Source organism: Carassius carassius, chromosome 50 (genome assembly GCF_963082965.1).
Source record: "Carassius carassius chromosome 50, fCarCar2.1, whole genome shotgun sequence".
NCBI classification, from domain to species: Eukaryota; Metazoa; Chordata; class Actinopteri; order Cypriniformes; family Cyprinidae; genus Carassius; species Carassius carassius.
Window position 1 is genome coordinate 8,404,304 of NC_081804.1, and position 18,057 is coordinate 8,422,360.

Genomic DNA, 18,057 nt, shown 5'->3' on the forward strand with positions numbered 1-18,057 from the left:
AATTTAAATACACATCGATAAATCAATTATCAATAAATCAATTATCACAAATCATGTTGGTTTAAAGCTCATTGTAACTATGGGCTTAAAAACAATATTAAATTGGACAAGACACTGAGGACAATAAAAACCCTGCCAGATTAGTCAGAACGGGACCCTGTCTTACCTAAAGAACCCTGTTTTTTAGTTTTTAGGTACTTAAACATAGTTAGTGTTCAATATAGGCTTTTATGTTAGCGTTACACAAGCCTCCCCTGTTTTCCCAAAGTGTCTGAACCTCCTTTGGACATGTGAATTTCTCTCATCCCTTGGCCCATGTAGAAACAGTACTGTGTGTATGATTACTGAGGTAACGTCACCTGCTGCTATCCCAGCAGCCCCAGCACGTGCTCGCCGATTCCCAGGAAATACACACCCTGAGCGATGCCGAAGAGTGGAGCGATGACTAAAGCTCGACACGTTGCTCCTTTAAGAAACGCAGCTGGTCCTTCTCGTTTTAAAATGCGTCTGTGGATATAAAGGAGTGACTGCCATATAAAAACTAAGATACATGAATATGGTCATTTTTATATTATCATAAACAAAAAAAGTCAAAACGTGCAAATATAAAGCTTACTGTGCACAGTCAATGATGCCTCTATAGGAGTCCTCTCCTTCCCCCTTCTGCAAGGTCTGTAGGCGAGTCTTTATAACTGAACATGACAAATATTAATAGATGCATTCATTTCAATATTTATTTTTAGCATAAGGCGTATATTAAACTTTTCTTGGTTCTAATTTTAATTTCCCAAATGCAGGTTATAACAGAGCTATGTTCAGCAGGTAGTCTGACTTAGTTCCATGATTTGGTTCTTTCAAACAGCTCATATTAAAGATTAATTCAGCAAAATGTTTGAAAGGATAGTTCTTCCATTCTGTCATTTGAAGCAGTTACAACCCTTGGACGTTCTTTTGTCTGCTGAACACAAGTTGACAGTAGCTATTGACTTCTATAATAATGAAAAAACTAAACAAACAAAAAAAAAGGGTATGGAAGTCAATGGCTACCATAAACTGTTGAAGATATCTTCCTTATATTGAACAGGTTATAAATATCTAGCTTGTTTTTAAATGTTAGTTTAACATTAGTTAGATATTTCTGCATAAGGACTTCAGCACATAGACTTTAATTAGAATATGTGTCCATGCTGTAACATGTAGGCTCTAATTAAGTTATGAAAACTGGATGATATGTTTTCTGTGAGTCTATTTTTGAGCCTCTAGACAATGTAATATTACAGACAGTACTGCCAAATCTTCAAATATAGACATTGAAGGGGCTGCCAGTGTTTCCAAATAATCCCCCTGTACCCTTCACTGATGTTTTAGGCAACAAACAGTTGTCAGTCGGACAATACAATAAATGTAGAGATGAGCTATAAACAAAATGCTTTCTGAATAGAACATGAAAGCAAACTTTGCAAATGAAATGTTTCAGTCTACAAATTACAGCAGGAATCTGTCACAGCACATGGACTTGACTAATTAATCACTCAGAAACAAAATACTCATTATGTGGCTTTATGAAATGCTGGGAGTGACCTAGTTAAGGGAACATTTTGGTAAAAATTTACCCATAATTCATCACAAACAAAAAAGCTGATTCGTATTAAGTATTTGTGCTCACATTTCTTAAAGATCATTTTAATTAACTGATTAATCGTCAGTAATGAGTAAATAATCTTAAGTAGAATTAATCAGTACTTTTTTAAAGAAATGTTTAAAATATTTTGAGTACTTGCACAAATGTTAAATGTATATGTGTAAGTGAAAATTTGTGGATCCACTTGTTTTTATTCTGCAATCTGTCATTGCAAATATATTGACAAATATAGCATTCCCTTAAATTATATTCATTTTATCTATTAAATGCAACATTGTTATTGCATAGTATCATTTTAATATAGTTTTATTGTTATTAAAACTAAAACTAATAAAAAAAATTGTTCATAAAAACAAAGCTTATATGAAATAAATATGAATATATTAAATTAAAATAATAATATTTAAAAAACAAACATTTAACAAAACATTTAAGAGATTTAAAGAAACATTTAAGAAATTTAAAAAAAAATTAACAATCATTTTTTTAACAAAAATAGGAAATTTGTCTTGGCAGCTAACTGAAATAAAGTATGTTTGAGCTGAAGTAGTAAAAAAAAAAGCTAATTAGAAATATACAATAAATAATAAAATCACAACAAATTCACTTAAACTACAATTCACATAAAAATAAAAAAATATCAAAAATATTAAATTCAAAATATTCACAACTAGAATATTATATAAAATACATATATTAAAATATAACAGTACTGTATATAAATAATATTAAAATAACAGATTTTAAAATAACAGACATTATTTTTCTGATATTACTAACTACTACTGAGACCTATTTAAAACAAATTTTTTAAAAATATATATATATATATATATATATATATATATATATATATATATATATATATATATGCAGCAAGCAATTTGGGAAATAATATATTAAAAAGTATAATATAGTTATATGTATTCAATATATTAAAACATAAGTAACACAGCACATTCAGATGTAAATAAATAAATATGTAGCATCTGTTAGCCATACTAAAACTATAACTGACACCTATGCACAGTTTCTCAGCAGTGCAGCAGTGGTGTTAAAACGGGATTAGCACTGATTTATATAGGCTTGGGTGACTCCAACCGTGACTCTGACTAACTGAATGGGACTTTTATCTGCGTACAATTCTAAAGGAGAGAGAGCAAACTGTGTTCCTCTACTCTTCTCTTGCATGCATCTCACCGTCCAGGGGAGTGACAGCTACTGCTGCCACTGAGCCGGCCATGCAGCCAGCCACGAAAGACTGCAGGAAGGGGGCCCGCTCCTGGGGGTTACTATGGCGATCCTCAGTGCGGCCCACGGCATTGAGGTTGGCGAACAGCGGGAAGTAGATCATGGAAAATGGGACGTCCCTGAACAAAGAACAGACATAGAGCCATACAATGCAGAAATAGCTGCAGGATGTTATTGATGAATCGTGATTGATTGCTGTGTCTGATTTGTTTAGTCTGTAAATATAAAAGTGTGATTATAAAAATATGATTTAGATTGTGTAAGCCGCAGATGAGAGACAACAGAGTGAGATAGATTGAGTTCTCATTAGAATTCCATTAAGAAGAGAATTCCACCAACGGTTAATTAGAAGCTATGAATAACAGATCAGAACTGACAGCTGGCAGGTTACATCAGTTCAGCTGGGGTTACATCACAGTCTGCGGGGAGCCTGTGGGGGAGGGGCTTATCTGATAGGTGAGTGGGTGTATTTGTGTGGGAGGTGTTAAAGGTGAAAGGTTACTGTGATGTACATCCATCCTTTAGTAACAAAATAGTGCACGTTTGCTGAGAGAGCAATCACTTGAGTTAGTTAAGACAGCATCAAAAGATCTGGATGTTGATCGGCTAACATAGCTTAGTTATTTGACTAAAAGGGAAAGTTCACTAATCCATTCAAATTCTGATATTATTTATAAGGGTGGCATGTCATCTGAACTTTCATGGCTTTCTTTCTTCTACAGAACACAAAAGGTGCATTTGTAAAGAATCTTCTTTTACAATATAATGACAGTGAATGATGATTGGGCTCTTAAAAGACACCAAAGAATTTCATTAAAAATGTCCATATGGCTAATGCACTATAAGTCAGACAATAGTTAGATGAAAAAAAACTAAATTTAAGTTGTTTATCAATTAAATTCTTCAGTAAGGATGTCAAGTTCCACATCACAAATATAATGATAATGTCACAGAGGAATAATATAATTGGAATTACTTTCAGAGCTATTTTTTTCAATTACTTTGAGAGCTTTTTTACAGTTGTTGAATGATAAAAACAACTACTGTATATCAGTGTAGATAATATTATAGTTATCTTTATTGTGGTTATTCTTGATTGACCTTTTTATGGAATATTGTTGAGTTTATTATAAACAATTTATCCATGCAAATTAAGTTTTGAAATTTAATCAAACCAATTCCTTATGAACAAATCAAGTCCTATGATACATTCTTTCTCGTTCAAGGAGGCATTTCACTTGGAAATACTTATAAATAGAGAAGATGAGCACAACTTCGGACTTCAGACTGTTTTATTTCTTGAATTTTATTCAATTAACCAGTCATCGTGGTTAATTGCTCACCGGAGAGAAAGATTTGAATGAATAACAACTTAAAATGTAGTCTATTCATCATTAAATTATGATTTATATTACTTCAGAAGTAGCATATGAGTCCTGTGAACTACTTTTAAAGTGCTTTTGGTTTCTTTTTTGACATTGAAAGCTCCAATTCAATCTATGTTCAATATGTATCCTTGTTCCACTGTAGAAACAAAGTTATGCAGGTCTGGGGGAGTAAATGATGAGAGGATTTTCCTTGACAACATCAAAAATATTCCTTATAGTCTATATTCTTATAGGTCAAATAGGTGATTGTGTCTTACCTCATCAGTGTAGCACCAGCACCCTTATAAAGACCCCTGAGGCCTCGAGTCTTAAGAAGCTCCAGGGTGATACGGGTGGCTGAGGATCGAGGAGGGGGATTGGTGCTCGGCTGTGCTGCCTGAGAGGCAACCAGTGAAGGGGTCGGACCAGCGGCAGAGGCAGTGACAGTGCGCTGAGCAGCTTGTAAACACAAAAGTGGAGAGGTGACAACTCATTTCTTCAATATCATCTTTATATTTCTTTATCTTGCAGTGTAATAAAACTGGAACTGCTGTTTGGTGGACACATTCCTACTCAAACAGCTTATTTCTGGCTAGCCTTTGTACTTAGTAAGGCATCCTGAGATAGAGAACTACATACCTTGGATGACACTCATGGGAGCATAATAAACACACTTACCCAACCTGCCAGCATCCTGCAGTTGTATTTTTAGCATTTCCATGGGGGTGGTGACTACCACCTGACAGGTTCCGGCTCCACAGCCTGCGAGGATTTCCCCCCACAGAGGTAATTTTCTGCGGGTGGCAGATACAATGACAGTTGGGGCAGATGAGACATGATTATTATTGCTTTTACCAAATAAATAATTGCTTGCATTAGTCAGCTGGTGAGCTAAATGTCTCTGTGGAATAGCTTACAGATAAGGTTTTGTTAAGAACCACAATAAAACTCTGACAGAGTTTTCTCAACACCACTACTGAATGCACCGACCCACAGAGTCATTTCTTTTCAGCTAATTTAGTGAATAGCTTTTAGTGAATCGGAAACATACAGTGCAACCAGTGCAGTTAAATTCCTAAACAAATAACTCTTATGAGTCAATGAATTTTTGTGAATCAGAAACATACAGCGCAACCAGAGCGGTCCGATTCCTGAACATATGAATCTAATGACCTGATTCTTTTTTTAGTAAGAAACATACAGAGCAACAAGAGTGGTCTGATTCCCGAACATATGACTCTAATGAGTCAATTCTTTTTAGTGAATCATAAAGTGTTCTAAAGAAAAATAAAAGTCATACAGGTTTAGAACAACATGAAAGTAAGTAAATGATGACAGAATGTTGATTTATATGCGTTTTATTCCTTTGATTCTAATGTCCCCATTATTTCAAGTGAATCAGAAACATACAGTGCAACAATGTGCCCCAATTCACGAATGAATCGATACTTTTAGTAAATCAAACAGATGCTTTAAACATACTGTGTGATTTAAATCAGTATAGCTTTTTAGACAAATATCAGATGTGGGAGTGTTGTGGGAAAATACTTGCTTTTAGAAATGGATAAAAAGTGGAGGTTACCCATCTTTGGAGAGCTTCTGTCTGAAGACATCATTGGCAGCCAGTTTGATGGCTTTCTCTGGTGTGACCAGTGTAAGATTCACAGCTGCACCTGAGAGAATATCAGATATTATATTCAGAATATAAACAAAAGCAACATATAACAGAACCTGTCAACAATTAAAACTATCAATATTTTAAAACCCAAGTCGGCACTGTAGACAAGAAAAGAAACTTCATACCTCGATACATGCCAAAGTAGCCCTCCATTTTAATTGTCTTTGTCAAACAGTCCAACCTTCATAAGAGAGAAATGTTCTGCGTGATTAGTTTAAATACTCCAGTTTGGTTATGAAATATGCTAACTGAAGTGATTCATTTATTCAAATGCAAAAAAATTCATTCACAATTCATTCAAATGCATTGTAAATTTCCTTAATAATATTTGGTGACTCAAAACAACCAGAATAAACTATGTAAAATCTCTTAAACAAGAGACACCAAAATGCTCCTTATGTCGGTGTATAATGAACAGCCAAATTAGACATTCACAAAAACATTCTTAGAAGAGTGAGTAATGTGTGGAAGAACGATATTAAAACAATGCAGCCTGTCTCTTGCCCACAAACCACTTGGGTATTCGCTTGTTACCGTCACTACAAAGAGCACTTCTCTTTATCTCAAAGATATCACACATGCATAAAGAGCAAGCTACTTAAAGAATATTCGGAAGCGTGAACAGATCAAGCATGCAAAGCATGTGATTCAAGTTGTTTTGCATCATCTGAGTCATTCAGTAAAATCGAGACAAAGTCCTCCGCCCAGAATAAATCACCAACACATGCTGCCTTCGTGATTCACTTTGAGTGAAACCATAAACAGTTGTTTTTAGAGGCAGAAATGTTTAAAAAAAAATTAAATCAAGTGCACAAAAACAATAATACACATGACCATTTACATGGAAGAACTATTTAATAATCTAAATAATAGTTTTCCACAATAAATAACTTTTTTGTCCAGTGGAAAGTTTCCATGAATGTGAAAGGTTCTTAATGCAGTCATAGATGCCAATGAAGAACCTATGCACCTGCAAAACAAGAGACCCCAAAACAAAGTTGGGGACATGCAATGTAACATAGTTATGGGACCTCATAAAGATGTTGAACTCACATTCCACTATAAACACGAGCACTCTGCTGATTTTGGAGGCGGGTCTTGGCGAGATCAATGGGAAACACGCAGGTCACTCCCACCAGTCCAGCCACGCCCCCGTTAATCAGCTTAGCAGGGAGGCTGTGAACACCAGGAAACAAACACGCACATGCACAACAAAAACCACACACAAAAACATGTCAGTATAACAGCTTAGATGGATCTCAAATTATATATACGACATCAGTGGAAAATTTACCTCACTTTCTTGTCGGCCATTTTGGCCAAACTTTAACTGATTTCCTCCAATTCTCCTCTCTCTGCTGCAAAAGTTTCAGGATAAACTGTCCACGGCGTGCCCACATTCACACCCTTCCCTTTAGGGAGAACAGCAAGTCTTTGGTAAATATAAATCACCTTGAAACTTGTTAAGACACAATTGAAATACAATTCAGGACATCTGTGATGATGTTTTAGTATAACGCAATATTTCTGCAATAAAAATAGACTTTACATTTGTTTTACATGCACTGATTTCACTTTCTGGATAGTATTTTTCTCAGGCTCAGCTCCAGAATCAAATCAAATGCTTCTTAAATTAGTGAGGGTGCTCTCTCTCTCACTCTCATTCTCATTCTCACTACATATATATATATAAGAAATCAACAGATATGTGTGTGATTCGCAGAATTGCTCAACGCTCCAAAAGATGTTGAAATAGAAACAGATTCCCAAAGCACAAACCATAAAGCAATGGATAGTTTGCCAAATCTGCAATGAAATGCCATTACTACAGAATTAACCGAGGGTGATATTGATTTGATTTGAGGGTGCTTAGCAACCTCTAGCACCCCCGTAGAACCGGGCCTGGGTTTTCAACAGTGCACAAACAGAGAACATCCTCCTTCCTAAAGTCTCTCTAATCTTGCTGCTAATGAGGTTGTGACCTCTTGAATTAATCTAGAGAAGAGAGCTATGTGAGGGGCTTATCAATATGACTTCCTGTTCTTCAACACAGTATAAACAACATCATTAAAAGATGTACTTTCTAAGCTTTTATTGACTACATATAATACTAAAGTCTTATACATCAAACTAAATTATATCAGTGTTTTTAGTTTTCTAGAGTAGAATGATGTAGTGTAAAACTGAAAAAAAAATCTGAGTAGTTGACACATAAAATGTCTCTGTCTTTTATTCTAGATTTACCTGTGAAAATGTATATATATATATATATAAAGGAATGTCTATATCTTCCAGTAAATATAAATTAGCACTTTCTTTTATTTTTTCTCACTTTAAATGGTCCTGCAATTTGAAAAATAGTTTGTAAAAATATTTAAGGTACTGCTTTATAAAAAGGTTAATTTAATGCATTAACTAATGTTAGCAAATGGAACCTATTGTAAAGTGATACAATAATTTACATATTCTCAAATAAGGGATATAAATATGCATACATAAATAATATATTAAAATAGTTCTGATTGGAAGTCATTCCACTGAAACTGGTTGAAACTACTCATTACTGATTATTATTGCAGGCTTTCTTTACACTTTTTCATTGTTACGCTCTTCCTCTCGCTCTGGCTTTTCTGGAGCCCAGTGGCATTCTGAGCATGCCTTTCTCTTCAGCACTGGCTTCTTTCAACCCTGCTCTATTCATACCACTCCACTGCCAAAACATAGACAAGTGAGATCTGGCCCCCCTTCCCAATCCTTAAGCGCACCCTCAAAAGTCTTTCCACAATTACCCCAAACAGATCCCCCTCATGCAAGCCTGCATATTTGACCAATTCACAAGTTAGGAACTCTGTTTGAGGGGATGATTATCAAGTTCTTACCTCTGTCAGTGCATTGACCAGGCAGATCAAGCCGTCCACTTCCCCCGTCTGCACGCTGACAATGTGTGCAGCAGCCGTAGTCAGGCACAAGAGATCCGACAGAGCCAGCAGCCACTCAGGGGCCGTTTTACAAACACAAGCATTGTCCCTCCGTGTTTAAGTCCCTCCCTCTTGTGGCGACTCCCAGTGACAGACAGGGAATGAACAACTTTCCACTAATGAAACTTGACACACATTCACACATATACACACAAACACAAGCATGTACACTCTATTACACAAGTTCATCTCAAATTACAAAAAAGACAAAACAATTATATTAATACAATTATATTAAAATGAATAAAAATTTAACACAATCATTGGATCCATTATCTGCTACATCCATTGGACTGTTTTGGCTACCAAATGATTATTGATTATCATAATGAAACAAATACATATTTATGATCATCTGTGTTGCTGTAAAAAACAAAAATGCCATAATTCACATAAAATGTTATTATGGTACTGTGTAAATTTAATTATTATTATTACTTTTAATTTAATGAATGAAGAATCATATGTGCATATGTTACTCTTTGGGAACAAAATGTTTCATTTATTCATATTAAGTTCTTGTAAATAGAAAAATAAATAGTATCTGATGCTGGAACAAACAATTTAATAAAAAAAGATAAACGATGGGCTATATAGACCTTTAACACAGAATGAACAATGCCAGCCATCCAGATTGCATTGGCAACTAATACTTGGCAACTAAATTTTCTACATTTCTAAAATAGGATATTGTGTTGCTTATTGTCACGTGTCGCTGTCGTGGATGGTTAGGACAAAAAATACATGGAAAAGATACTTTTTATCACGTCACATCTGGTTGGGACACACGGTGTTACAGTTTGATCCCCCAAAAAATCTAAGTTTAAAAATATTAATGCTGACTGATCTGATAACTGAATCTGCAATTAGGGAAAGTGGAGAGAAGAGATCCAGTCTGGAGATGATCAGGAACATTTGATTTGCATGGCAGACATGGAGATCCAGATTTTTTTTTTTTTTCATATGTTTTTAATATTCAACAGGCAATTTCTTATTTTTCTAAATGCAAAAATGTTCACAATTGTTTGAATAAAACAAACTATGGGGGGTCTGAATATTTATCTTTTGGTTATTTTAACAAAAGCAACAATAATATAAAAACTGTAATAATTATATATATATATATATATATATATATATATATATATATATATATATATATATATATATATATATATATATATATATATATAAAACTGTGTAAAGGCCACCAACAGTGTGCGTTATATATTTATGTCACCAGGGGGCGCTGGATCCTTATAGTGAACACCAATTTGTAATTCACATCGTTAGAATTAGGCATAAGGTAGCAGTTTTAACTCGTGTCTGCTGTTAATAATAATAATAAGATCTAAGGACTTATACTTTGTTTATAATCACTATGCCAAAACACTATTTAGAAACAACTTTAGCATATTAAAAATTACAGTGCCAATCAACTTCTGTCGTCGGTAACAAACAACAGCCTCTATAGAACAACGATTTAATTGCAATGTCTTATTTTAATGCAATCGTACACTACTAAAATTACAATTAAACGATCAATCGAACAAAAAATATGATAGAAAACGAATTAACAAATTTAATGCAAATTGTCAGTGTAACGTATGATGCTATCGCCCGTAAACATCTCATCTAGATAATTCGCGAGGATTCTCCAGTGATCATAACACAACAGAGCAACTTCCCTTTCAACGAAATTCAAATGTGTGTGCATTCCCTTTAAACGAACATACTATTTCGAGCGAAGGAAGGTCAACTGACCGCATAGACTGACTAGCTGCGATGTTTTTTTTATCTCACAGTGACTCTACCAGGTCAGCTAGTTATAAAAATAATTAATATTGTAAACAGCAGATATTATTAGGGTTTAGTTTGATTTGTGTTGATATTTTATTTGTTTTGGTACGCGTAAACCCCTATCCCCGTGACAGATGGTAGCGCCCAGCCCATCTGTTCTCCTCTTGTGAAATGCGGATCGAAACAGATTGTACGACTCCACGGGTCGCGATGGCTACTGCACCTCAAGGACAACAAGTTTTGTAGTCCAGTTAAACTAGTCCTATGTGAAGAACACGACGGACGGAATCGTCTAAGCCACTCTTTTTAATGTGAGACACTCGTTGGATAACAGAAAAATGTCCCAGGGATGTATAACTTCTGTGGAGGAGATCCAGTCTTGGTGGGAAGTCCCCGGTATAGCGCACTTCTGCTCTCTCTTCAGGACGGCGTTCAATTTACCAGACTTTGAAATCGAGGTAAATTATACCTGTCCGAATTAACGCCTGTTTCCTTTCCGTCAGGTTCATTAAAACGAAACTAACTAAACAACAACAACTCAAGTTGGCCATATTTCCCAGTCATATGACTTTGTTTGTTACTTTAAACATTGACTCTATTTGTGAGCTAATAATGGTACACCAGCGCAATTCTATGCTAGTGAATAAAGTCAGTAATTTAGCGTTGGTTTATATAATAACAGAGCTAACGTTAACCCGTCCATCCAGAAGTCTATCCAAAACACTTGACGCGCTGACTGTTGTGTTTGTGATTTGTTTTTACTTCAAAACAAGATTTTAATAAAGACAAAGCTTGTTTTTTCAGTGGTTAGTAGTGTTTGGTTTTGTCTTTGTTAATAAACAGCGTCTCTGAGTAGCGAGTTGGGTTATGTACGTCGTTATTAGGTTAGAGTTCGTTTCACCTTAAGTTCAACAAATGATTAATGTAATCGGTCTGTTTGTATCCGCGTTGAAGTTATAGTCTTAAATTGGATTTTAAAGTCGCCCCTTTATTCTCGTGAGACATTTGTTTTTTGTTTGTTTAGATTCATGTCGCAAGTGGCGTCGAGTAAAACTGACTCGTACGCTTTTAGTGACTTGATTAACTGGATCACCTGGGCTTGTTTTGTTGTATTTAATCTTGGGTCTTTTTTGTAAACTCAAGCCAAGTTAATGATTATTGGGTTACAAGTTTATCGTTGGATCACAGGCTGCCTTCGAATTGGTCATTGTTTCAAACAGTCTGTTTTGTTTGTGTTATTGATTTTGTCACTTTACAATGATGCTGAAAAATTAGTCTTAAATTGATCTGCCGGTGCGAGTGTAAGCCTGAAACATTTAAATAGCGTCGTTTTTACAACACACCCATTTTTAACATCTTCCCATTAACTTGAATTTGAAAAAAAAACTGAGTTTGTCACAGTCATCAGTACACTCGGTCCATCTCGACCCCCACATGTGTGGAACGTGCTAGTCACTGGCTTTGTGTTATTGCATGGAGGATTTGAGGTGCTGATCACCGCGTGCGTCTTCCCGGAAAAAGTTACAGCTGGCATGATAAGTTAGGAATGTCATACTAGAGATCTATCGAGATTGCCTGGTTTATGACAGATTATTGTATGAAATATTATCGTAAGTGTCTGATATGCAGAAATAACTTTTTTAATTGTCTTTTTTTTTTACTCAAAATAGCTAAATAAACGATAAAACAGCTTTTTATTATGGCAAATTATATTACTATTTATTTTAATTATTATTGCTCTCAATTAATTTAATTACGTAGCTGTTGTTAATTCAAAAGTTAATTTATTTTATGCTTTTTTTGTTATAAAAATGTAATGCTTAAGAATAAATAGCTGTAATTAAAAGTAATTCAGAAAATATATTTTAAATAAGTTACTTTGCATGTAGGTGCTATTTTTTTCAGAGAAAAGTGATGCCATTGTAATACACATGAGTGTATTAATAAACTACAGCCGAACAGTGAATGTTTATTATAAAATAGATGTCATCGGTTTCTAATTGGTATGTTGGATGATTGCTATGGTATGATCATTTTTGGGTCATGTTTGATATTTTTTTGCAACACCCAGCTTCCTGCATATGTTTACTGTGTGCACAGTGTTTTTTTTTTTTTTTTTTTTTTTTTTTTTATTGCAGTGATCGCAGATTACAGGCAGCGTGTGTCAGTGCAGTGCAAAGGATTTGCATTCAGAGGGTGGGGGACAGTGTCAGGCGCAAGTCATTGACTGTTTCGCGATTCATCCTTGCATCCTAATTGCATTCAGCGTAGGTGTCCAAGGTCATTCAGCACAAAAGCTCTCAGTCCCACTTCAGTATCCTGGTAACTTTGCAGCCATGCGTGAATGGGACTGTGAATAATCCAATCGGTTGCTTTAATCTTGTGATTGAGACATTTTTCAAGTCATCCCTCACATTGCACCATTACAATCTTCTATTATAATATTTTCTCTTAATCTCAGTTGTCATAATGCCTAATAGTGTTAGACTGACTGTTGAACACAGTAAGGCTTCTCCTGTCTTTGCATGACCACAGAAGATTGTGTGAAAATTTGGTTGAACATCTATTGGCATTGTAATTCCTTATAGATTTTAAGAACTTTTACATTTGATATGTAGTTCAAGTGCAAAAATTTGAATTGTGGTTTTACTTGCATCCACTTTGTGCCATTGGATTTCTGTACGATTTTGTCATCTCATTTGCGTGAGCCAGTCAGCACAAGTTGAGGGGAATGTAATCAAAGCAGAATTGCCAGCAACTCGCTCAAAGATGATCCTTAATGTGGTGATGCATCGGTTTAGCTGACGTTTTTATGTGCCTGATCTATTTGTTTTCAGTCCTTGTGGGTCTTATCCAGGGCCATGTCTAAAAAAAGCAGCTGGATAAGTTCAGTAAATAGAACGCAAATCCAGGTGTAAGAGGATACAATGTTTTTTTTACGTAGGAAAAGGCCTACCCTAAAAGGTGGCTCTATGACTGTTTGTCTTAAATAAACAGATTAACTTTGCAAGTTGTTTTTTTCACACACCTGATTTTTGTCACAAAGACCTTGATCTCACCTGTTTAATAGGCTATTAGTTCATCAGTTGAATCAATCTCTTGACTTCAGAACATTTTATAATATAAACTCCGTAAACCAAAGTCAGGAATCTTGTTTTATCAAATAATCTTGCATTATTTTGCCATAATAAGGCTGAAAACCAGTGAAAGATGGATTTTTGCTGATGAGTGTCACCCTCCTAGCACAAGCTTTGTGTGTCAGACACAGTGGATATTACAAAGGCAGTGATCCAGTATGAAGTTTAAGGTGTTGGCCAGCTCCTTTTCTTCTCCGGATCCGTTCCAGGGGCTGACAATGGAGATTCTTCTTGGCAAGCGGACAATACGGCTCCTTGCACATTGTTCCTTGGTTACACTTCACAGTCTCGCTTCATATCTCTGCCCTAGATGAGAGAAGGGCTCGGCAGGAAGAGGCCTTATTCGCTTGGGCTCTCTCCGTGCTCTTTGTCTGTGTGAAGCACGCTTGATTTCCTGGCAGTGTGTCTGTGAAACGAGCCCTGAAATCCCACCGCTTCCAATAGCTGAGAGAGGCCGAGTCCTTCAGGATGTCCCCCCTCACCCTTCATACACAAACACAGCCAGAGGACCGAGTCTGCCGACTCCACACAGAGAATGAGAGTTGGTGTTTTGTTGCTTGACTTTTTTTCATATGTCTTCATTATCAGTTTGACTGTGTCTAGAGAGTGGGTGGATAATTGATCTGTGAGCGTTTGTTCCAAGTGTTTACCACATCAAAAAATTTGATCGGGACACCAAACATTTGTGTCAATGAAATAAAGTTGCAACTATACGTAGTCATATTTTAAGGATATAGTGACAAATAAGACAAAGTTTAAATTGCAAGAAACAAAGTCAATTTCTGTGTATATATATATATATATATGCGAAGGTGGTAATGATGAACCATAAATGTCTATCATTCATCTTATATATATTTTTTTTGTTAAAGATTTGCAAAGATTACATTTTTACACAGTTTGATGCAGTCATCGTAATTGACTCTTCATTTCATCCTCTTGTGGCTGGACTACTTTTGCATGTGTTTAGTAGTTGTTTCTCTGTGTTATTTCTAATGAGAATCTGTGACTGAACGAGTTTATAATTTAGACTTGATGCACTCCTAATTAACGCTCATCTCTGTCAGAGATCACATAGGCCATTGTGCAAGAGCTCATTAAGCCTTTGTCGAGCTCTGATGTAGCACGTCCACATGTTCCCTGACAGCTGTTTGTCTCATCCATGATCTTTTACATGGCGTAATTTTCTCAATGTCTTCCCAGTGGATTATCACAGACTCCCCCTTTCATCTTCCTTATCTCACCTTCAGCTCAGGGTACAAGTGCCCCTTTTGCTCTTTCCTCCACTCAACTTGGGGTTGTGTGTTCTGCCAGTGTTGAATAGAGCCTCTTTCACATTTCTCTTCGCACACTGCTGCTCCATCATTGGCCCTGGCATGAGCATGACTAAATCACAGATGGTGGCTTTCTTTGCCTCTCCCCCTGGAGAGCCAAGATGGTCGTAACTTTGTGCTGGTGTTCGTCTGGGGCACCTTTTCTTTAGGGCCTCGCACTGCTTGATTGTAAAGGGAGATTTAATCTCAAGGGCAAAGCGGGAACTGACAACAGCTCTTGTTTTGAAAAGCAGATGGGTTAAGATTTGGAAAATGGATATGTGTCAGGATCTGTAGTGCTCTCTCGTTTTGCTCCAAAACCGGTTGCCGATTGAGAAGGATGGCCATGAGCGCATATGCGTGTGCACGTGTGAAGCCTGTTTTGAATTAGCAGCTTTGATGTGTAAGGGTCTTATTCTCGGTAGAGCTCCTGTGGTTTTGAGGAGGAGGAAGTGAACTCTGGCTGTGGGATTTGCACCATCAATAACTGATGGGTCATCAGGCCTTGTTTCAGACTCCAGATGCTGCAGCTTGAAAAGGACCGCTCTTAACCACCTTCATTCTAGATATTTTAACTAATCTATTCCAGTCAACCAGATGAGAAAAGACATTCACACATTCTTAACTGTATGGTTTTTATTTTTTAAGATAGCTTGTCAAGGCATGTTACTTGTCCCAAACTGTTTGCTGTCTTAGCATCCAGATGAAAGATTTTTTGCTATGATGTGATCATTTGTTCAAAAGTTTGGTTTCAAGATGCATTTTATTTTGTAATAAGAAAAAAAAAATTTTAGTACTCTATTCAACAAGGAGACATTGAATACTATCAAATGTGACAGTACAACATATATAATGTGGAAATAGATTTCCTTTACAAATAAATTGTTCATTTTATACTTTCTATGCATCAAAGAATCCTGAAAGACTATTTCCACAAAAATACTGTTTTCATCACTGATAACAATTAGAAATGTTTCTTGAGCAAATCACCATATTAGAATGATTTCTGAAGGACCATGTGACACTGAAGATTAGGGTAATGGCTGATGAAAATTCAGCCTTACGAGACATTACAGGAATAAATAACATTTTAAAAATACATTAACATTGTAATAATTAGCAGTATTACTATTTTACTTTATTTTTATTCAAACAAATAAAGCTTTGGTGATCATAAGAAACCTATCTCAGAAACATTTAAAAATCTTATGACTCCAAACGTTTGCTAATATCTTTATTTTTAAAGTATGTAATACTAGACAGATTTATCGGTGTCTGCGATTTTTCTCTGATTCTAAAAAGGAGGCCTTAAACCACTAATAACACCTTGGCAACTGCATAACAACCACCTAGCATCATGATGTCATTTTGCATTTACTTTGCATTCTTCATGTGTTAAATAATGACCCCATGCAACACTGAATCCATCATATGTACACATCACTTCTGCCTTAACCACCGTATCCATCCACATTGTGATCACCAACCCCCCACCTCTGATTGACAGGTGATGATAGAAGTAAATCTATCAGCTGGGTCCACATGGGGTAAGGGTGGAGTGGGGTGGAGGCGTTTGTACTCTGTGGTGTTTGTTTCAGGCAGCTCCATTGTTAAAGCACCCCATGGCTCCCAGTGTCTGTCTCCAGTTTGAAGCTGCCGCTCCACACGCCGTTGCTTGTTTGTGTTTCGTCTGGGATGAAATCGAAGTCCCCATTGTGATTCTAGTTTGTCGGGTTGGTGTTAACCCGCTTAGAGTGTGCCTGTCAGGTGTCCCTCAGAGCAACGTGCTGTTTATGCTTGTGGCAGCATGATGCAAGAACCTGCTGGTAGCTCGTAAGAGCACGGTGGGAAATCTGATGTTTTGTGTGTCACTGGGGATTGCAGCTCTCTCCCTGCAGACAGTTGAGTAGGCAGCGATGGGCTCTCCTGCGGGAATATCACCCTGCAGGATGGAGTTGGATGGTGGGGGAGGCTATGCGCATTAGGGCTGTGATGGTGAGGAAATTTTCCCACCGGTTAATTGACATGTGACAACACAGATAATACTGGTATCATGTGGGGCGTTTCGTCTTTCCTCGCTTTGTTTCGCTTTTAAATGGCTTGTAAAAGCAGCGTGAGCATTTTACTTTCACTTTCAAATAGCGCCAATTCGCCATAAAACAATTGTTCGTTTTAAGTTTGTTTGAATTTTTTTTTTAAACTTAAGTGCTGCGCAGCAGTTCCGCATCAATTGCTTTTATTAGCAATGTTTGTTAGCAAAACAAATAAGGCACAGCATACACCTTGATGTCAAATAAAATAAAAAAAGTTTACACAAAGTTTAAATAAAGTAAAAATCTTCAAACAATGTGGAACCAATTAAATAAGAAACGAATGTAAAAAAAAAAACTTCCAAAATTACCTTAGACAAATCGCAAAAGTCAACAGGCTTTACAAAATCTAAAATATTTCCAAACAGGCACTTTTGCATTTTGTTTTGAAACTAAATCATCCGCCATTGTCTTGTCTGTCTCACCGCACTCTTCTTGTCAGTCAGCTTGACTCACTCTCCTCACTGGATAAATAAAATCTAATCTGTGATGCGACTGTCATTTGGTATGCTGCATTGAGCAGCCACGTTCAGTTTTTAATTGTAGTGTCTGTTTTTTTTACTAAACTAAATGATTTTTATTACTATTAAAAAAATCTAAATGACGTTGGGTGTTGGTGCTATGGTGGCCAAGTGACGTAACAGGTGTTGCAGTGTAACAGTGATATCACCATTAGCACCATCTATAGTGGGCCTATTTCACCAGGCTCCACTCCGACAAGCCTCAGCTGACTGCGCGCGCATGTTCCCAGATGGACGAGGCTTCTATACTTGTGTTCACCATTGTACTATTCCTTGAAAT

The 18,057-nt window shown here is 36.3% G+C and overlaps 2 protein-coding genes across 2 annotated transcripts in view; one reads left to right on the top strand and one right to left on the bottom strand.

The window, feature by feature from the left end:
• Positions 1–358: 358 nt before the first annotated feature.
• LOC132133098 (mitochondrial glutamate carrier 1-like) lies at positions 359–9,042 on the bottom strand. The gene is made up of 10 exons (XM_059545816.1): positions 8,818–9,042; positions 7,233–7,350; positions 6,992–7,114; positions 6,064–6,119; positions 5,843–5,933; positions 4,939–5,054; positions 4,539–4,719; positions 2,843–3,012; positions 617–692; positions 359–507 (listed from the first exon to the last, which is right to left on the bottom strand). Exons 2-10 carry the CDS (start codon positions 7,250–7,252, stop codon positions 366–368), a joined length of 975 nt encoding a protein of 324 aa, XP_059401799.1. The 5' UTR covers positions 7,253–7,350; positions 8,818–9,042; the 3' UTR covers positions 359–365.
• A 1,852-nt stretch (positions 9,043–10,894) lies between these two features.
• LOC132133097 (chromatin remodeling regulator CECR2-like) overlaps positions 10,895–18,057 on the top strand; it is a 36,686-nt gene continuing 29,523 nt past the window's right edge. Inside the window, exon 1 of the mRNA XM_059545815.1 lies at positions 10,895–11,174. Coding sequence (XP_059401798.1) covers positions 11,055–11,174 — 120 coding nt within the window. The 5' untranslated portion in view covers positions 10,895–11,054. The remainder of the gene's footprint in view (positions 11,175–18,057) is intronic.